Raw genomic sequence first — 22,127 nt, 5'->3', positions numbered from 1 at the left:
AAAAGGAATTTTGGCAGCTGCTGTTACTATCTTGTTTTTAAAATTGCTTTTCAAATTATTATTTCTTATTCCCTAAATTTTCTGATTTAGGGAAGTATGTTACAAGATATAGATTAGGCTTGATGAATTTGATTAAGATTACATTAATAAGATTAAGATTAGTTAGCTTCTATGTGCAGAAAAACAAAGACTGTTTTCTGCTGTGGTTAATCAATTCTTCTGAAAGTTAGAATGTTCTATTATAGGAGCTTTTCTGTAATTTAGTTATGAAAGATTTTGTATGGCAGTATAGAAAGCCCAAAGACTGAAAAAGAATGCCACGAAGTTTTTTCCCCTTCAGATCACTGCATTTGGCAAATCCAAAATTTATACTATTCTAACTCTTTCATTCTCTCAGAAACCTGGCAGAGGCAAAAGATAAGAATCTCAAACAGCTTTAGCCTTTAGAGGGAGAAGAAGATTCCCACATAAAAGCTCCTAAAAGTGAAAAATTGCTCTTTGTTGTTTTCTCTGCACATGAAGTCACTTCCTTTCCATAGAAGTGTCAACTTTCATAGGCCCATCAGCCTCTTGTCAGGTAAAAGGGGTGAGGGAAGGAGTAGCCATGCTTTCTTTGCTTTGCCTATACTAGGGACAAATAGTTTGGTTTGAGACGGTATCATCCTTCCCTGAGTCTCTAGTGAACAAACAGGTTTGTTATTGGTCTTTTTTCAGTTTGACAGAAAGTAAAGTTCTCAGTTCATATGGTTGATGTAGACATGGTCACATTGATCACTAGATTTCTTTTTTTCTGTTGATTGAATCCAGGGATGCTTTATCACTGAGCCACATCCCCAGCCCCCTGCCCTTTTTTTTTTTTTTGGTACAGGGGATTGAACTCAGGGGCACTCGATCACTGAGCCACATCCCTAGCCCTATTTTGTATTTTTATTTAGAGACAGGGTCTCACTGAGTTGCTTAGCCTCTCTCTGTTGCTGAGGCTGGCTTTGAACTTGCAATCCTCCTATCTCAGCCTCCTGAGCCACTGGGATTATGGGCATTGCCATGGTGCCCAGCTCCCAGCCCTTTTCGTTTTTTTTGTTTGTTTGTTTGGTAGTTGTACATGGACAGCATGCCTTTATTTTATTTGTTAATTTTTATATGGTGCTGAAGGTCAAACCCAGTGCCTCACATGTGCAAGGCAAGCACTCTGCCACTGAGCTAAAGCCCTAGCCCTTCCGTGTTGTTTTGAGACAGGGTCTCGCTAAGTGCTAAATTGCTGAGGCTGGCTTTGAACTCATGATCATCCTGCCCAGCCTCCCAAGCTGCTGGGATTACAGGTATGTACCACCTTGCCCAACGACCATTAGATTTCTTAAAGGGTGATTTTTGCCTGGGTCCTGTGGGGCACACCTGCAATCCTGGTGACTCAGAATTCTAGGCAGGAGGATTGCAAGTTTGAGACTGGCCTAGGCTTACTTTAGTGAGACCCTGCCTTAAAATAAAAAATAAAAAGGGTTGGGGGTGTAGTATATAGGTAGAGTGCCCTGAGTTTAATACCCGGCATCAGAAGGTGAGGAAAGGGAAGTGATTGGCTTTTACTCATTTGGACAATGTTGAAAAAAATAAGCAGGTGGTATAGGGCCTTAGAAGAAGGCAGTGACTGCTGAGCATGTTTAGTTACAGACAGCAGCACAAGGATCCTATATTTCCAAACTATAGATCTGAGAATTTTCATGTAAAAGCTCATTTTCATGCTAAAGAAAAGGATGGGTAATAAAAAAAAGAGGATCATTTTGTCCTTAAGTAAATGGGGAAAGGGAAATGATTGAGAACATTAACTTTTCTTTTAGTAGAAACACATCAACAGCAAGGAAAATGGTAAGGGAATAACCTGCCTTCTACTCAAAGAAAGGATTTATTCTATTTTTTTTTTTTTTTTGGTTCATTTAGAGGGGTATGAGACCATTAGTCAGTGTAGACTGTTGACATACTGACTTGTCTGCTCTGTTCACCTAGAGAAGCTCAGAATATATAACCAAAGCCATTTCATTTTCTTGTTTGATTCATTGGCTTCTGTGTAAGTGAGGTGCTTAGGTTTGCAACCAGAAAGATGTTTGTATTCTGAGAAGCCACATAGTGTATTTTTAAATGATTCTCCTGGCAGGTATTGGCTTCTGAGTCCTTTCTGTACCACTCTGCTGGTTGACTATAAGCTGCTGATTGCTGGCATTGTCCCTGGGTAATTGATGGTTTTGTCCGGAGATTCTGGAATTGGCTGGAATTTATAGTGCCTCTGGGGTTTTGGTGGCATTACCTTAATATACTTGTACTATTTCCAGCTTGTCCTTTGAGTTCCTTGACTTCTCTCTCCTATGCAAGTGAGATGCTAATACTTCTCTTCTATCAGTCACTGTAAAATTATCCATCTCCCCTAATGAGCAGGTTTTGATTTGGGTTCTGTGGCACCTCATTCCAGCTTCATGCTAGGCCACAAAATAGGATCTGGCTGAGTCTTGCATTTGCTTTCTCTTTCTCATCACAGTATATAAAAACTACTTAAACAAACAGATCTCTTTGACCTTTCTGCCTCCTTCCTGTTTTTTTTTTTTTTTTAAACATTGTTTTAGTTGTTCATAGACCTTTATTTTTATTTATTTATACATGGTGCTGAGAATCAAACCCAGTGCCTCACTCAAACCAGGCAAGTGCACTACCACTGAGCCCCAGCCCAGCCCCTCCTTCCTGTTTTTAATTTTATTTAAATATAATTCATTTGATTTTGTAATTAAGCCTCCCCTCTGCTCTCTGAGGCAGGCACCTCCCCTCTGCTCTCTGAGGCAGGCACCTGAGTTACCACTTAATTGCATCTTCCTGTGGTTGGCTTGTTCCTCCCTGCACCTGGTTTACCTCGAGGTGGAGGGTACGTGTTTAGTCCTGGAGAAGTTCCCATATCCATTATTCATTCTACTCCTACATGGTAACACACTTTGTTGCTACCTTCTTTCCCTCCTCCTCAATTCAAAGCAGGATAGAAAAAAATGGGGGAATTCCTTATTTTGTAGGATATCTTAATGCTAGGAACAGCTCAACAAACAAGATTCTTTGTGGGATGAGGGGAGCCTGTATAAGGTGGCAGGACTCCTGAGGCTGATGATACTGAATGAACTCTTTTGTTTCTTTTGTTTTGAGATGGGGCTTCACTGTGTTGCCTAGGTGGTCTTGAATTTCTGAGCGTAAGTGATCCTTCTGCTTCAGCTGTAGGGTAGCTGAGACTACAGGCATGCTCCATTGTACCCAGCTTGAATTCTTTCTATTTGAAAATTAGATTGACTGCTTCTGGGGATTCACTTGGGACTTAAGGAACCATCAAGGTACTTTGTCCTGGCTCAGCTTCCCAGAACCTAGACACTACATACGATATCCTTTATACCACTTGCATTTGCTTGCAGAAAAGTCTGAATTTCTACACAATGCTGTCATACTATTTCTTTCTTTTTATTTTGGTACTAGGGATTGAACCCAGGGGTGCTTAACCACTGAGCCACGTCCCCATACCTTTTGATTTTTTATTTTGAGACAGAGTCTTTCTCAGTTGCTTAAGGCCTTGCTAAGTTGCTGAGTTTGGCCTTAAACTTGGCAATCCTTCTGCCTCAGCCTCACTGGGATTATAATTGCCTCTAGAACAGAGTCAAAATAGGCAGCAGTTGTAGTCACTTTGCAGTACTTGACAAAAAATTCAGAAACTAAGATTTCATAGGGCCTGGTAGAGAAGACTTTCCATGAAGAAATGAGTGTATATGAACTATAGTGATGCAGCCACATCAATGTTTATAGCAGCTCAATTCACAATAGCTAAACTATGGAACCAACCTAGGTGACTTTCAACAGATGAATGGATGAAGAAAATGTGGTACATATACATAATGGAATATTACTCAGTCTTAAAGAAGAATGAAATTATGGCATTTGCCAGTAAATGAGTGGAGCTGGAGAATATCATGCTAAGCAAAATAAGCCAATCCCAAAAAACCAAAGGTTGAATGTTTTCTCTGATATGCAGATGCAAAATTACAATGGGGGTGACTAGGGAAGAATTGAGGTAATTTGGGTTAGACAGAGGGGAGTAAAGGGAGGGGAGAGGGTATGGGGGTAGGAAAGATAATAGAATGAATTGGACATTATTACCCTATATGCATATGTGATTACATGACCAGTGTAACTCTATACCATGTACAGAAGAATGAGAAGTTATACTCCATTTATGTGTCAAAATGCATTCTACTATCATGTGTAAATAATTAGAACAAATACAAAATGAGTACTTATGAAACACTTCCTTCCTACAACTTTATCATATTTAATGGCTAATATAATAATTGAAATATTTTACTGCAAAATCTTCTCTATTTTTCACTCAGTTCAGGATAAGAATATTTGGAGTCAATTATATGGGACCTCATTCAGTAGATGAGAACAGCAAGGATTAAGAGTCAATCCCAGGCTGGGGTTGTGGCTCAGTGGTAGAGTGCTTGCCTAGCATTTGTGAGGCGCTGGGTTCCATTCTCAGCACTGCATATAAATAAATTAATAAAATAAAGGTTCATCAACATTTAAAAAAATATTAAAAACAAAAAGGAGTCAATCTGGAGGATTTTATAGGGTATCATTGGTATTTAGAACATTGTTATCTTTGATTGTGAGCTTGGATTATTATTCTGAATACTAATAATATTGCCTTGCCAGGGTTCATTTGAGTTTCATTCTTGCCCAAGAGTCCATGGGCTCTCTTTGATTGAATATATTATCAATAAGGAAGTACTTTGTTTGGACTTATCCTCAGTACAGTGAACCATGATGTATCAGCTAGCCAATATACAGAGGTTATATAAAGTTGGGTTAAAATTTTTGTGGGACTTAAGATAGTGTTGTTAGAAAGCAAAACATTGACTTTAAAAAAAAATTACCAAAATAAAAATACTATAAAAATTTCCAGTGTAGCTGCATTTAACCATACAATTCAGTGACATTTAATACATTTACATTGTTGTGCAACACTACCAACTTCTATTTTCAGGACTTTTTCATCATCCCAAACTGAAACTCTATCCACTAAATACTAATGCTCCATTGTTTTCTTCCCCTACCCCCTGGTAACACCATTCTACTCTCTGTCTCTATGAATTTAACTATTCTCAATACTTCTTATAAGTGGACCCGTACGATATTCATCCTCTTGAGACTGGCTTATTTTACTCATCATATCTTTAAGATTCATCCATATTGTAGCTTATTGTCAGAATTTCCTTACTTTTTAAAGGCTGAATAATATTCTGTTATATATAATATAAATACCCTATTTTGTTTATCCATTCATCTATTGATGGACACTTAGGTTATTTTTGGCTATGGTGAATAATGCTGTTATAAATACAGGTATACAGAATGTCTGTCTGAGTCCTTGCATTCTACTTCATGTATTTTGAGAGTGTGCAGGTTAAAGTATTGCAGACCAGTGGAGTGAAATCCTGAGACACTTAGGGAAGAGATGGATGCAGAGCTCATAGGATTTTTCCCTTGGCCACTTTTATATGCAAGGGACTGATTGGTGGAATTCTGAACAAATGATGGTTTTGTGATAGCAAAGTAAGTATTGGCCCTAGATAGCTAACTCACCCTTTCCCAACAACAACAACAACAAAAAAAATTAATTGAAGTTTAAGTGGAACCAGTACAATTTCACAGACCTCAGTAGAAGAAGTCAACCTCAGTGTGTTGCCTTTAATGTGATTTAGCACCAGCCTTTCTTTCTTTATTTGGTACCAGGGATTGAACCCAGGGGCGCCTAACCCACTGAGCCACATACTCAACCCTTTTTTATATTTTATTTAAAGACAGAGGCTGATTACATTGCTTAGGGCCTTGCTAAGTTGCTGAGTCTGACTTTGAACTCGCCATCCTCCTGCCTCTACTCCCCAAGCTGTTAGACTCTTATTTAACCTTTCTGAATTCCAGTTTGCTCATCTTTAAAATGGGAATGATAGTATCTACTTCATCAGATAGTTAGAAGGTTCAGTGACAATAGTGTACTTCAAGTGCTTTATATAATGTCCAGCTCCCAGGAGGTACCTAATAAATGTTACCTTTCTTATCATTTATAACCATATTTCTTACTTTGAAGAGATGAATGCACTTTAAAGCAGGTGATTTTTTTTTGTAGTTGTACATTATTTAATTTGTTTCATTTTTATGTGGTGCTAAGGATCAAACCCAGTGCCTCACACATGCTAGGTATAAGCACTCTGTGCCTGTGAGTTTATGGAGCCCTAAAGCAAGTGATTTTAAGTGTCTCTCTTTAAAGTAGGCAGTAGAAGACAGTAGAAAGGAAGAAGGTTTGAGATATTCTTTGTGGACTTCTGGAAGTTATTAACCCTGGTTGTTGCTCTGGGAGGAAATAATGCATTCCTATAGGATTGATCTGTCTGGCATTGGTATTTGGAGGCAGTCCACTCCCGAGGCTATGGAATATGGGGCCTATGGACATTGTCTCTTAGAGCTTGGATGATCTTATCTTTTTTTTTTTAGTTTTTGTTGGACTTTATTTTATTTATTTTTACGTGGTGCTGAGGATCGAACCCAGTGCCTCATGCATGCTAGGCGAGCACACTACCACTGAGCCACAACCCCAGCCCTGGATGATCTTATCCATAATGAGATTCAATAAGCTCATTCTTATCCAAAAGAATGTTTTCCATAAGTTATGCCATTCTTTTTTGAGGAGTTATCACCCATTGCTCACCCATTGAACCAAATTGTTTACCCAGTATTGAGTTCCTGTAACATAAAGTCCTCCTTTGAAAAGAGTCAGGCCTTTGGTGGAGAAGAGGTTTCACCCCCTTAGCTACTGCTTCCTTTGATTTATTTATTTTATGCATTTTGGAGATTGAACCCAGAGCCTTGTACTTGCTAGGCAAGTCCTACCACTGAGCTATATCCCTAGCCTCCTGATTTTTTAAAACAACTATTACTTAATAGTGAGAAACATGATAAACAAAGGGTTAAGAGAGAGAATGAAAGTACATCTTGTACCTCATATCTTCATAATGGCTACAACATGTACTGTACTTGATAGCAAATTCTTACAGACATTTGACTAACAATACTATGTTTATACAACTAACACCTTATCTTTTATAGTTATCTTAACTCTTGCCTCTGTGTACTGCTACTTCTGTGACTATCCTTGGAACAGTTTGGCTGGTCATGTGCCCACATGGCATTAAGTGGACAAACTGATCAAGGGCAGTTTTATAAAAATGTGTCTGTGTGGAGGAGGGTGAGCTAGGAGCAAACCCAGCATGAGTTTTGTGTTGCTTGTGTGTTGGCACCACTGAGAGCCTGAGTGTCAGTTCTCTGCTGTCCTTGAAACTGTCCCTGACACGAGGGCATGTTCTTCTTTGACCTGCTGTCTAAGCCTTGTGCAAAGCTCTGTATAATAGCTTATGAATAAACCTGGTTAGGAATTGCTGAAATGCATTTTGTTTTTCTTTTGTTTCTGATTTTGCATAAAAAAGAGGGAATCAGGCTCCCTGTAAAGCCCATATCCAATCACATTCTTGGTGCATCATATAAGTTTGAAGATGGCAACCCTGAGTTTGCAAATTAAGACTAGTTTTAGTTGGTAATTATGTGCTTAAACAAAAGATAGACAAAGAAGGGGAAAGAGATGTGTGAGAGGGGAGATGTACAGATGAGACAGGGCTCATAAGATAAGAATGAGAGGGCCTGCTGAAGTGGCTCCTGCTGAGCTAAGCTACTAGGTGTCCTCCAGTGTTGACAGTAGTAGGAAGGTAATAAACACCTGTGCTTTAATAAGCAGAAAAGAGGAACCAAGAACATGATAATAACCTGAAGCACACCATTTATAATAAGCTGTTTTTGCCCCTTTAATATTCAACTTGATCTGGTAACCTTGTTTATTTATTCTTTTTTAAAAATATTTTTTAGTTTTTTTTTTTAGGTGGATACAATATTGTTATTTATTTTTATGTGGTGCTGAGGATCGAACTCAGTGCCTCACGCATGCCAGGCGAGCCATATCCCCAATGTGTTTATTTATTCTTAATGGAAAGGGTAGAGAGAATACTATAAACAAGAAGCCAATTTTTAATCCCAGCTTAGTCACTAGCAAGGATGAGGTAGAGTGTAATGAGGTATGGGGTTTTCTTATCCAAAAATGAGGAAATTGGATTGAATGACCTCTAAGGTCTAATTCTAAAAATCCATACTCAGCTGTCAGAGCTTCACAGAATTAGAACTTCTGTTGTATCATCAGGTCAGAGTGGGAAGAGAGAGAGAGGGGGAGGGGGAGGGAGAGGGGGAGGGGGAGGGGAGGGGGAGGGAAAATGAAAGAGAAAAGCACTGTTTTGTAGAATATTTGGGGGGGGCATTCTCTCTTGAAGATAATTTTGTGTGTGTGTTGTGTGTTGTGTGTGATTTTAGCTTCCTGTTGAAATCCCTCTAGAGCATTACTATTTCCAGGTGGCTTTTAGGGGTAGTGGTGTCTGGCCTGAGTTATCAGGCACAGAATACAGGTCCCACAGTATTGACTCTTAGAGGATCACAATGCTGGATCCTCCTCAAGACTGTTTGACTCTGCTGATGTCTCTGGCCATTGGGACACAGGTTGCCACTTGACCTGTGCCAAAATTGCTCTCTTCTCCTCCTCATATTTATCACTTTGTCATCCCTGATTCTGAATCCCAGAGATCAAGACTAGCAGTAGGCAAGCAGAGGAGTAATAAATCATTACTTCCCTTTCCTTTTCTCCAGGTTTCCTGCCCCTTACTTACCACATATCTACTGCTGAGCCTGCATCTTTGTTCTGTGTGCGTGCTGAGGACAAAAGCCATGTGTGCTACCCAGCCCTTTCTCTGTGCCTGTGAGTTTATTGAGTCTGATTCAGAGAGTTTGTCAGAACGTTGGGTTAAGGGGGTGAAGTAAGTAGCCCCTAACTCACTCAGCAAGGTGATCTTCATCAGGAGAGATATTTGAGCTAGGGATAGTCATTTTTATGTGGATTCTTAACTGTCTATCTTCATTTCCCTGCTCCAGGCTAAGCAAGCTATGTGTGAACCAGAATGGATTCCTGTGGAGCCTTTTTCCCCCTTTCTTTCTTTTTTCTTTTTTGCAGTTCATCCAACAGATCACTTGTTAACAGATACCATAAAAATGCCAACTGGGGCTGTAGCTCAGTGTCAAGAGTGTCTGCCTAGCATGCTTGAGGCCTTGGGTTCAATCCCCAGGACTGAAAAGAAAAAAAAAAAAAAGGCAACTGTCTGTCATTTGCCTGATCATAAAATCATAGAGAACTTACATCAGGGCAGGGGTAAAAAGTTCATAAAGGAGGATGCCTGCCTTCTTCAATTCTAGTATGTCCTATTTCATTTGAGGGGAAAATTTAGGCTTTAGAAACAGAAGGTAGGTACAACCAGACTCTTGTACTTTCCTTGCCTGATATATATATATTTTTTCTCTCCTTTGTTTTTAGTACTGGGGATTGAACTCAGGGCCTTGCATATGTTAGACAATCACTGTATCTCTGAGCTGTATCCCCAGTCCTTTGTTTTAAAATTTTATATTAAGACAGTGTTTTGCTAAGTTGTCCAGGCTGCCTCAATTTTGTGATCTTCCTGCCTTAGCCTCCTGAGTAGGTAGGATTACAGGCATGTGCCACCATAACTGGCCAGCCTGCTGTTTGTTTATTATACCTGTGCTGTTAGATAACTAGGGGAGAAAATTGTTGTATGATGGGCAGCAATGTCTATGGAGTCTTACTCCTACTGATCCTTCCCTGCTGTTCCAAATCAAAGCACACATCTCTAAGAGTAGTTAACTTAAAACAAAGCTCAGGCAGCATGGGAGAATGGAATTTTTTGCTGGCAAAGAAATAGATATGGTTTTAGAAAAGGAGAGATCAACTTTCTTTTGTTTTTTTTGTTTTTTTTGCATATGCGGAAGGAGGGAGGTATGAGGACAAGAAAACAGACCACAGAATGCTTGAAGTTGCTGACCCCGTTCTGAATAGTTTCCTATCAAGAAGGGGAATATGTACAGGAGCATTAGTCAAGATAGGTTCAGAAGCAGGATTCATTCCATGGACAGATGTCCTAGGTGAATGAGTGTAAGGCACTGAGAATTTGCTTTATGTTTAGCACTTGTTTGCAAAAATGTCTTTAAAACTGTACTGTTAACCTAGGGACTTGAAGTCACTTTCTTTACTGAGATTACTCAGTTTTAGCAATCCCTTCCCCTCATTAAGGGTTGCAAGGCAGAGGAAATATTTTCAGTCAATATTTTCACTGTCAAAAGAGACAGAGCAAGCTTCACTTCTATTTGAATAGCTTAACACTTAAGTACTTTTTTTTTTCTTCATTAGCTACCTTACCACTTAGAGTGGAAGTTCTAAGTATTGCTGCCATATATGGTGACCAGTTAGAATGGATAGCAATGATGTTTGAAACAGATAATATGACTAAAGCTTTTTAACATTAGATGCTTAGCAGCTTGAGGTGGAAGAGGACCCTCATTTTTACCTGTAAATTGAAGAAATCACTGTGTGGGAGTAAATTTGGAACACTGAGATGTCAGTTTTATAGTCAGATTTCTGAGTTTAATTGCTACTTAAGAAATGGTGAAACGAAGTAGGTTCTTTAAAACTTTATATGAGCAGATAAGCAGATGTGTGCCTGGGGAGGTTAGTGCTTACCTTACATATACCAACCTTATCTATTTTTTGGTTGTTGCTAGGGATTAAGCCTCAGGCTTTGCAAATGCTAGTCAAATAGTCTTTTTGCTGAGCTATACCCCCAGTCCTTAATCTGCTCTTTAAAAGACTTGAGATAATAGACCCCCAAATCATAAGCAACAAAAACATAATGGACAGATGGGATTATGTTAAACTAAGAAGGAAATGATCAGTTGATTAAGAGATAGCCTACAAAATGGGAGAAAATATTTGCAAACTATTCATTTGACAAGGATTGATATTCAGAATTGGTAAGGAACTAACAACAAAATGAAACAAACGAAAACTTTAATAACAACAAAGTAATTCAGTTAAAAAATGCACAGGGGACGAAGGGTGTAATTCAGTGGTAGAACATGAATACACCAGGCCCTGGGTTCAGTTCCTAGCATCAAAAAACAAAGGGCAAATGATTTGAATAGACATTTCACAAAAGAAGAAATACAAATGATCAACAAATATATGAAAAATTCGCAGTTACATTAGCCATCAGAGAAATGCAAATCAAAAATCACATGAGATATCTCATTCCAATTAGAATAACTTCTATCAAAAGGAAAAAAATAACAAATGGTGGGAGGATGTGGACAAGAGGGGTGGGATAATGTAAATTAGTATACACTGTGGGGTAATGTAAATTAGTATAGCCATTATGGAAGATCATATGAGAGTTCCTCAAAAAACTGAAAATAGGGGTTGGGGCTGTGGCTCAGTGGCAGAGCGCTTGCCTAGCATGTGTGAGGCACTGAGTTCGATCCTCAGCACCACATAAAAAATAAACGAAGGCATTCTGTCCATTTACAACTACAAAAAAAAACAAAAAACAAACAAACTGAAAATAGATCTACCAACTGTCTTACTTCTGGGTATATGTCCAATGGAAATTAAATTGTCATTATCAAAAAGATAACCTGTAGCCAGGTGCAGTGGCACATGCCTGTAATCCCAGCAGCTTGGGAGGCTGAGACAGGAGAATCTCGAGTTCAAAGCCAGCCTCAGCAATGGTGAGGCGCTAAGCAACTCAGTGAGACCCTATCTCTAAACAAAATACAAAATAGGGCTGGGGATATGGCTCAGGGGTTGAGTGCCCCTGAGTTTAATCTCTGGCACCAAAAAACCCCAAAGTACTCTCATGTTATTGCAGCATTATTCACAGTAGTCAAAATATGGAATCAACCTAAGTGCCCATTACCAGTTGAATGGATTTTTAAAATGTGTTATATATACACAATGGACTTATTATTAAGCCTTAAAAAGAATGAAGTCCTGTCATTTGCAGCAAAATGGATGGAACTGGAGGACAGTTGAATGAAATAAGCCAGGCACAGAAAGACAAATACTACATCTTCTCTCGGATATACAAAAGTTTTAAAAAGTCAATCCAAATGTGGAGTAGCAGTTACTAGAAGTTGAGAAGTGGATGTGGGAGAGACAGAGGGTCATTGTATAAAGAGTACCAAAGACAAATGGAAGGAATAAGTTCCAGTGTTCGGTGGCACAATGGAGTGATTAAAATAACTTATTAAGTATTAGAAGAAAGGAGCTCTAAAGCTTCAAAGAAATAAATAATAAGGAGATAGAAATGCCGGTTACTCTGATTGGTACACACTGTCTTTGTGAGTTGAAATAGCACACTGTACCCCATAAATATATATAATTATTACTTGTTAATCAAAACAAAACACCGTGGTGGTTAAGGCTTACTCATGCTAACAACAGGGACATCTATAGATCTACTGTGCTTTCATTTAACTTTATTGATCATGGTTTGCATAGTTTGTTGATATCTTTTTTTTCCCCCCCTTAAAGCCTTGATAAATTTGCTGAAGTTCCTTATGTCAAATGAAACTGTACTTTTGGCCAAACACAACATTTTTACATTAGCCCTTATGGTGAGTAATACAAAATTTCTTTTTTGAAAGCCATATTCTAAGTCAGAAATGGGCTGATTTGAAACAGGAGTTGGTAGTCTGGGGACTGAGCTGTAGCGAGAATTTGGATATATTTTCCTTGTGGATCAGAATCTCTATAGACTAGTGTCCCTACTCGTACCTATGTATTTGACAAACATAGAACTCTTTTTTCCTTCATGAGAGTATATTGCCTGGCAGCTATGGGGTAGGTCAGATTTCTGTGTATGAATAGTGAGCCTGATTCCAACTGAGAGACTTTACTTCACTACTATAGTCTCTACATTGGTAAATAACAAAGCATTTAGAGGTATCCCAGCCAGATGAGTGTTTCTGTCACGCCTGTGCTGGGTTTCTGAGGGACATTACAAATGCCTGTTGGTTGGTTATTTTGGGTACAAGAATACCATTATGTCTTTTGACTATCTCTATTTGTTTATGGATATTCAACATTTATGGGGGAAAAGTCCTGATCTGTAGACTAAGCTAATTTCCATTGTAGAATTGTACCCACCATGGCCAATTTCAAGCTATCTACATGACATTAGAGTCATACAGAGTTGAGAAGATATGTACTGTAGCACACCATTATATGGTATTCTCACCACTCAGATTATAAGAGATGTAAATTAATCTCAAGATCATAGGTCGTAGTAAAAGAAAATAATTAGGAAGTGATAAGTTTATATTATTTATTTATTTTAATATAATTTATTTAATTGTACATTTATATGAATGAATTCTTAATATAAATTGCTATGTTTTACAACCAGTTTACACAGTCCCTGAAAATTTGACTGTCAGCTCTTGCAAGCCAGTAAGAGATGGTGATTTGCATACCACTGATAATACCTTTCTGATCTTCATAGCCTGATGCCTCTATATGGGCTATTGCTTCTTTTTTAGATTGTGAACTTATTTAATATGTTTATCACATATGGCGACACATTCCTACCAACCCCCAGCAGCTATGATGAACTTTACTATGAGATTATCCGCATGCACCAGAGCTTTGACAACCTCTACTCCATGGGTAAGCTATATTTTTCTGTTTTGTTTGCTCTGCTTTCTCCATCCCCTGTCTGTTTTTTGGCGAATAAAAGGGAAATATTATAAAAGATCGCACTCCAGTGGGTTGATGTCTTTGGTCAGCATAGAAGTACAGTGGTTTCCTCTTCTTAGGCAATAGGAAACTACACGTGGGCCATTTTGCCTTTAGGAACTCAGATTTCATCTCAGTGCAGAGCTGGTTATCAGCATTTTGTTGATGTTTATGAAAGGGAGAATAAAGAGGGTCTTGGATTCAGCAAATGCAGGTGAAATGGGGGTTAAAGAGTGGGTGGGATTTGATACCAGCAAATAGAAGAGCTTGGATTCCAGAGGAATATTGTATATTGCAAACCAATAAGAGATGGCGATTTGCATACCACTGATAATACCTTTGAGAAAGTACAGAGTTTTAAGGAATCTTACTGTACCTTTGTATTTTTATTTTTAGTATTACTTAAAGAAAGAGTGGGCATTGGATAAATATCATTTTTTTTTGTAAAGCTTTTAGTAATTGGCTCGCTAAAAATTTACAGCCACAGTGAGTATAAGGTAATGTATCTGCAAATTTGGGAAAAAGGCCTAGTGAATCCTAACTGGAGTGTGAAAGGTAAGGAAAGATATTTATAGACTGTACAAAAACAGAAAGCCACTCAGTAAAACTATCTTATTTTAAAAATCCTGACACTAGCTTTATTGATGTATAACATATATAATAAATGTTGCACATTTAAAATATACATATTTTGATAAATTTTGATATGTGTGAAATTATCATAGTGATTGAGATAATGAACATATTCATTATGTTCATTATTTCATTTATTATTTTATTCATTATGTTCATTCATTGCCTTCCTTGTGTCCTTGCTTCCTTGTGTTCCTTCTCTAATGTTCCTTTCCCCACCAGTACCTGCTGTGTCCCATCCCTTGGCAGCCATGGATCTCTTTTCTGTCACTATGTATTAGTTTGCTTCATCCCTCATGATGAGAATATTTGTAAAAACTCCAGCCTTGGAACTTCTGTATAATGAGAAAAGTAGAGAGGATTTAGAACAAGTACCAAGAGAAAGAATAGAAGCAAACAGCGGAAAAGATGAGTTGTCTTGAGAGGATTTTTTTCTATAATAGACTTTAGCTTTTAGAGGAGTAGTAGAGGAATTTTTTTTTTTTTTTTTTTTTTTTGGAGGATTGAACCCAGGGCCTTGTGCATGCAAGGCAAGCATTCTACCAACTGAGCTATGTCCCCAGCCTATAGAGAACTTTTAAGAGAGCCATGTATACCTTTGCTCTGGTGTCTTAGACAATGAGAGTAGGACCTTCTATTAGTAGGTTGGTTTCAACTTCAAGTGTCAGAAAATTCTGATTTAAACTATCTCAAACAATAGGAGAATTATTATACCTTATAATAACTCTAAGGAACAAAAATTATCATACCTGTAAGAATTCTTGAATGGTGGGTGGGCACAGTGGCGCATGCCTGCCAGCAATTCAGGAGGCTGAGGTAAGAAGATCACGAGTTCAAAGCCAGCCTTAGCAACTTAGTGAGGCCCTAAGCAACTTAGTGAGACCCTGTCTCAAAATAAAAAATAAAAAGGGCTGGGTATGTGGCTCAGTGGTTAAGCGCCCCTGGGTTTAATCTCCAGTACCACAAAAAGAAAGAAAGAATTCTAGAATGGTATGATCAGTTGCTCAGCAATGTCTGCAAGAACCCAGGTTTTTCTGTTTCTCTGCTCTCTCATTCTCAAAGGAAGAGCTTTAGCATCAAGTCAGCTCCCCTCAAAACAGCAAGTTCTGGTTGTAATGTCAAGATACATCTCTTTTTTTAGGAGATAGGAAGTCATCTTTGAGAACCTTTCAACTGACTTCTCATTGGCCAGATGTGCTCAGTGTACCTTGTTGTGGTTTGTATCTGCTTGGCTTTACCAAAATCCTTGTTTTCTGAAAATGTAGAATTTTCTAAGGTTGAAGAACTGCTTCAGAGGCTTTGGCATTCATCTGTAGATGAATAAAAATGTCTTTCAGTGAGGAAAGGAAGGGTGAGTTTGGAAGAGATATTTTTTGAAAGCCTCATGTACCTGCCCAACTTGGCCATTTTTCCAGTCAAATGGGATAAGCCCTTGTGTAGCTTCAGCAACAAGATAGAGACGATATCTATGAATTCCCACATTTACCTATGGAATGAAAATTTAATTAGGAAGCACAAATAGCAAAGTAAAACTTTTCATTAACCGCTGGGTGCAGTGATGTACATCTGTAATCAGAGCTACTCAGGAGGCAGGAAATGGCAAGTTTGAGGCTAGCCTAGGCAACTTAGAGATCTTGTTTCAAAATAAAAAAATAGCCGAACATGGCAGTGCATGCCTGTAGTCCCAGTAGTTTGAGAGGCTGAGAGAGGAGGATCTCGAATTCAAAGCTAGCCTCAGCAACTTAGCGAGGCCCTAAGCAACTCAGTGAGATCCTGTCTCTAAATAAAATACAAAATAGGGATGGGTATGTGGCTCAGTGGTCGAGTGCCCCTGAGTTCAATCCCTGACACCCTAAAAAATAAAATAAAAAAGGGTTAAGGATGTAGTTCAGTGGTAGGGTGCCCCTGGGTTTTGTCCCCAGCACTGGGGGAAAAACATTACTAATTGAAGTACCATCGATATTTTGTTATCAGTGCTCCCCATTTCATGTTAAAATGTGATAAAACTTGTGGTAGAAAAAAAGGTTTTTTAAGTTAAGTTTCTTGAAGCATAATTTATATAGACAATAAAATTCACTTTTTTATTTGTACCAATGATTGAACCCAGGGCACTTAACCACTCAGTCACGTCCCTAACCCTTATTCATATTTTATTTAGACACAGGGTCTCACTAAGCTGCTGAAGCTGACTTTGAACTCACAATCCTCCTGTCTCAGCCACCTGAGCCACTGGGATAAAATTCACCCTTTTTAACGTACAGTTCTAAATTTTAACAAATGCATTTAGTAGTGTAATTATCACTAAAATAAAATATAAGTGTTTCATCATTCCAAAAATTTCCCTTGTGCTCTTATGAGGTCAACTCCTCTGCCTACTCTCAACCCCTAACACCACAAATCTGTTTTCTGTTGCTTGATTCTTCTCCTGTTTTGGGTCATAAACATTGTGATTTTTGTGATACGGATGCTGGATTTTATTGTTACTTTAATGTTGGGCATTGTTCTGGAATGTGTTTATGTGATGTGGAAACAGTTTGATTCTTTCAAGGTTTGTTTTTAAGGGTTGACAAGGGCAGGTCAAGAACAACTTTTAATGTAGGATAACTTGACTCTGTTACTAGTGCAGTACCCGTTTGCAGAGTCTACCTCATTGACACTCCATATATTAGTAGGTCTTTTCATTCCTGCTGGTGGAGCCTGCCATGAGCTCCCCAATCCCTCCTTTCCCATGGTTTGTCCTCAGCCTTGGGTAGTTTCCTTTTCCATATGTTCACATTAGGGCTCAGCAAGAGACATAAGTATACTTGTCCACAGAACTCTAGAGCTTTCTGTCAAAATCCCTCCTTGCCAGCTCTTTGCCCCATACTTTCTAGATGCCTTGTCCTTTCCAAAGGCTGATCTCTGTCTTCAATTTGGCAAGACTTCTGGTTTCTGTTTAGGTTCCTCCTCCCTGCTACTTGGAAACTTCTCCATGTAATTAGTTGGGGTAATCATAGGGTGCATGTTTGTTTTCCATCTGTCAGGTATCACAGCTCCATTTTGCCTGTTTTCCAGTGTCTGATAACCATTGTTTCATATATTTTGCCCAGTGTTTTAAGGGAGGAGGGTAAATTGTGTCTTGTTATCTCATCATGGCTAGCAGAACACAGTTTACTGAGACTTTTTTTTTTTTTTTTTGGTGTGTGTGTGTGTGTGTGGTGTATACCAAGGATTGAACTCAGGAGCACTCAACCACTTAGCCACATCCCTAGCCCTATTTTGTATTTTATTAGAGACAGGATCTCACTGAATTGCTTAGGGCCTTGCTGTTGCTGAGGCTGACTTTGAACTTGCAGTCCTCCTGTCTCAGCCTCCTAAGCTGCTGGGATTACAGGCATGCACCACCATGCCTGGCATTACTGAGATATTTTTGATAAAGGCACTTGCTTAATGTTCTTATGGTATTATTAAAAAAAATTTTTTTCAGTTGTAGGTGGACACAATACCTTTATTTTATTTATTTATTTTTATGTGGTGCTGAGGATCAAACCTAGTGCCTCGTGCATGCTAGGTGAGCACTCTACCACTGATTCTAGTACTATTAAGTAATAATTTTCATGTTGTATATTGCTTCACATGCACACATAGTTTAATATAGTTGTAATCGTAATATATTATTTTGTGGGTTTTTTTGATAGTGGGGATTGAATCCAGGGCCATTTTATCATTAAGCTACATCCCCTGTCCTTTTTATTTTTTATTTTGAGACAGGGTCTCAGCTGAGGCTGAGCTCCAATTTGCAGTCCTCCTGCCTTAGCCTTGTGAGTTGCTGGGATTATAGGTATGTGCCATCACGCTGGCTTTATTTTTTAAATTTTGTGTTTTTAACTTAAATACTACTCTTCCTCTTCCCTCTTCCCTCCTCCCCCTTCTTTTTCTTCCTCCTCCTCTTCCTCTTTTTCTTCTCCTCCTCCCCTCCTTCTCTTGCCTCTTCTTCCCTCTGCCTTTTCCTCCTCCTCTTTCTCTTCTTCCTCCTTTTCCTCCTTCTCTTCCTCCTCCTTCTCCTCCTCCTCTTCCTCCTCCTTCTTCTCTTCCTACTCCTCCTCCTCCCCTCTACCTCCTCCTCCTTCTCCTGCTTCTTCTCCACCTTCTTCTTCTCATCCTCCTTTTTTTTGTTGCTGTACCAAAGATTGAAATCATGCTAACCAAGCCAATGCTTGACCCCACAACTCCCTTACTTATTTTTTAAGTCTCTGTTTTAATGGCTACATAATATGTAATTTTTGCATAACATAATTTACTACACAAATGATTGCTTTAGTACGAGGCATTTAAGGCATTTTAAAATAATTTTCTTTTTTACATTTAGTAGAGAACATAGAAACCAATGGCATTTCGGCGCGATGGTGCATGCCTGTAATCCCAGCGACTCGGGAGGCTGAGGCAGGAGGATCTCGAGTTCAAAACTAGCCTTAGCAATTTAGTGAGGAGCTAAGCAACTCAGTGAGACCCTGTCTCTAATAAAATACAAAATAGGGTTAGGGATGTGGCTCAGTGGTAGAGTGCCCCTGAGTTCAATCCCTGATACTCTCACCCCCCCCAAAAAAACCTAATGGCATTACTAAAAGAATTTCATGGTGAGGTCATATGGTTGCCTATCCACTAAGGAACAGAGCTGACAGGATATTTTGGAGAAATAATTTGTGGGCAAGTTAAACACCTCTTAAAATTTGAAGAGGGGGGCTGGGGATGTGGCTCAAGTGGTAACGCGCTTGCCTGGCATGCGTGCGGCCCGGGTTCGATCCTCAGCACCACATACAAACAAAGATGTTGTGTCCACCGAAAACTAGAAAATAAATATTAAAAAATTCTCTCTCTCTCTCTTTCTCTCTCTCCCTCTCTCTTTAAAAAAAAAAAATTGAAGAGGGGACAATTCAGTTCATATATGTTCATATAAGGTTATAGATGTGTACTACAATTCCATATATGTTTAGGTCCCTATAATCAGAAAACTTATGATCTAGTAAAAAAAATCAATGCATCTAAGTAATCTTCACATTTGAGTTGAAAAAGACATGTCTGACCTGTTGAAGCAATTTGGTTCATTTCATGAATAAATTTGCATATACAATAAGTGGAACCTGAATTCGGAATGGAGAACCCTAACTTGAAACTATCCCAATTTTTCTTGCAGTCAACCTTATAAATTAGAAAAGCAGCACTCTGATAATGTTTTACTAAGGCTTCCATCTTGTCTTCTCTTATAAAATTACATGTATTTATAAAATGGAGGCATTGATAGAACAGATGCAGAACAGCCAGATGAGTTTTATTAACCGATCACAGCCCCAGGCCTTCCCTCTGATAGAGCTACTGCTGCTATTCTTCTTGCTTGGGATCCTGGATCAGGAGCATATGGTGATGGTATTCAGTATGACATTCCTATGCAAACTGATCATACGTTTCTTTCTTTCTCCTTTTTGATTGAACCCAGCAACACTTTAAAACCCTGAGTTACATTCCCAGTCCTTTTTATTTTTTACTTTGAGATAGGGTCTTGCTAAATTGCTAAGGCTGGCCTCAAATTTAATCCTCCTGCCTCAGCCTCCCAAGTTGAAGGGTTATAGGTGTCTACTACTTGATCACACATTTCTTAATGTTAGGCCCTCTTTTTTTCCTTCCTTCCTTTGGAAAGTCTTAGGTAGATTTATTCATTCATTCATTTGGGAGGCAGTCTATTGAAATCAACAATATCTAAAATTTTCAGAGCTCTATGGCAGTCACTAATCTAAGAACTTTATAGGTATTAGCTCACTTAATTCTTCATATGTATATGTGTATATATATGAACATATATATGAGTGTGTGTGTGTGTGTGTGTGTGTGTGTATATATATATATATATATATAGTCAATGGACCTTTATTTTTTATTTATTTATATGTGGTGCTGAGAATCGAACCCAGTGCCTTACACATGCTAGGCAAGTGCTCTACCACTGAGCTACAACCTCAGCCCCAGAGATCATGCTTTTTAACTACTAATTTCTCTGCATAAACACTGGTTCTAGAGTAATTCCCTCTAGGTTCAAATTCTACCTCTATCACTTGCAATTTGTGTGAAGGATCTCAATTACTTGTTTCCTGTGAATCTCAGTTTCCTTATCTGTTTGTCATATTGCATACAATCTAACTTTGTCCAGTGTCTGGCATGTAGTAAATTCTTTATATATTTACTTCTTTTTAGTGAGTCATTCATTAAAATATATAATTGAAGTGCCTAGCAAGTGCTTGTTGTTTTAAAAGGAGCACTTGAGCTGTTTTGTCTTTTTTCTAAGTTGCATACTTCAATATGTGACTCTGAAGAGCATAGCTGGCATAGGATGTGTTTAGTTTTGTATTTCTGTTATTTTTTTCTCCCATGGGTGAGTTTGGGAAAAAGAGAGAGTTTAATCAGGTAAGGAAGAATCTTCCTGTTGATTCATTTTATGGGTCATACAATTAAGTCAGACTTGCAAAAATAAATTATTCCTTGATTGAAACATGACTACCCTCTATCTGGAAAATTTATTTTCCCTGTTTGAGGGTGTGCCTTTAGGTTTGGAAAGTTATACCTGGAGCTGGAGGGAACACCAACTTAGCCAGTTCCACTAAATTAGCCCACGCCACTAGAGAAATGACAAGTATGGAAGCCAGTTTACCCTCAAATTATCACTCCAGACTATATTTTAAAAGAAAATAAAAACTAAGTTTTGGAGCTGGGCGCAGTGGCATATGCCTGTTATCCCAGAGAATTGAGAGATGGAGGCAGAGGATCACAAGTTTGAGGCTACCCTCAGAAATTTAATGAGACCCTCAGCAACTTAGTGAGACCCCTGTTTCAAAATAAAAAATAAAGTTTTGGGGATGTAGTACAGAGTTTCAGAGTTAAAGTTTTCCTGAGTTCAATCCCCAGTTAACCCCATTCCTCTCCCCCCGCCCCACCAAAAAAAACCCCAAAAAACTACTGGAACCCTGTTATTAGGGAGTGGCAGATGGAGTGCAACCCAAGACAGATTGGCTAGAGTATTTTGATAGAAAATAAGAAGCTAGAGAAAAAAATTTCTAAAAAATATAGCTGAAAGGATTCTATAAGCCCTTATATTTTTCTCTAGGCTGAGGATGTTTGTAACAGAAGATTGGCACAGGCTTTGTTTGGTTATTCTAATAGTGCTATTTTGAGATTTGTTTTCATTCCTCATATTTGTGTTTTATATCAGGGGTTTGACAGATCTGTGTTCTTTGCTTCTTTACAGTCCTGAGGCTTTCTACTAATGCAGGCCAATGGAAGGAAGCAGCTAGCAAGGTGACCCATGCATTGGTTAATATCAGGTAAGAAATGAAAATTTTTTTCTTTCAGAGTTCTTGACTCATCCTGAGGTTTATTGTACCTTTCTAAGTAGAATGCATTGAACACTACTGCTATTTTAAGCTCTGGTGTCTGTAGGAGTGGAAGAAATTGTCGTACTTGATCAAGAAAAGCAGGAGTACATGAGGTTTTCATTTGATCATATTGAAACAGCTCGAAGTGCTGGCTGTTCTGTGAATTTTCTACCAAGAGATGGTTGCAAGCCCTTTTCAGGCATCTTAGCTGCCAAAGTATTTTCTGTGCATAAGTCATCTGAAAGTTTTTTTCTGAAGATTTCTTCTGCTGTTCTTTATGACTTTAGTGGATGACT

At 38.6% G+C, this 22,127-nt stretch overlaps 1 protein-coding gene across 3 annotated transcripts in view; it reads left to right on the top strand.

The window, feature by feature from the left end:
- The window catches only part of Armh3 (armadillo like helical domain containing 3), a 188,716-nt gene that overhangs the window by 73,705 nt on the left and 92,884 nt on the right, over positions 1-22,127 (top strand). The window contains exons 21-24 of one of the 3 annotated variants that reach the window (XR_009227314.1): positions 12,596-12,678; positions 13,603-13,729; positions 18,182-18,251; positions 21,705-21,780. Coding sequence is in view for 2 of the 3 variants with exons in the window: in XM_046450062.2 (XP_046306018.1) it covers positions 12,596-12,678; positions 13,603-13,729; positions 21,705-21,780 (286 nt within the window). In the remaining variant the exon portion in view is untranslated. The remainder of the gene's footprint in view (positions 1-12,595; positions 12,679-13,602; positions 13,730-18,181; positions 18,252-21,704; positions 21,781-22,127) is intronic. The other 2 variants (XM_046450062.2, XM_046450063.1) reach the window with 2 other exon arrangements.

Source organism: Marmota monax, unplaced genomic scaffold (assembly GCF_021218885.2).
Source record: "Marmota monax isolate L192 unplaced genomic scaffold, Marmota_monax_Labrador192_F-V1.1 WCK01_AAM20220418_F8-fsc00004, whole genome shotgun sequence".
Taxonomy (NCBI): domain Eukaryota; kingdom Metazoa; phylum Chordata; class Mammalia; order Rodentia; family Sciuridae; genus Marmota; species Marmota monax.
The sequence above is the reverse complement of the archived record's forward strand: the minus strand, read 5'-3'. Positions and strand labels throughout refer to the sequence as shown.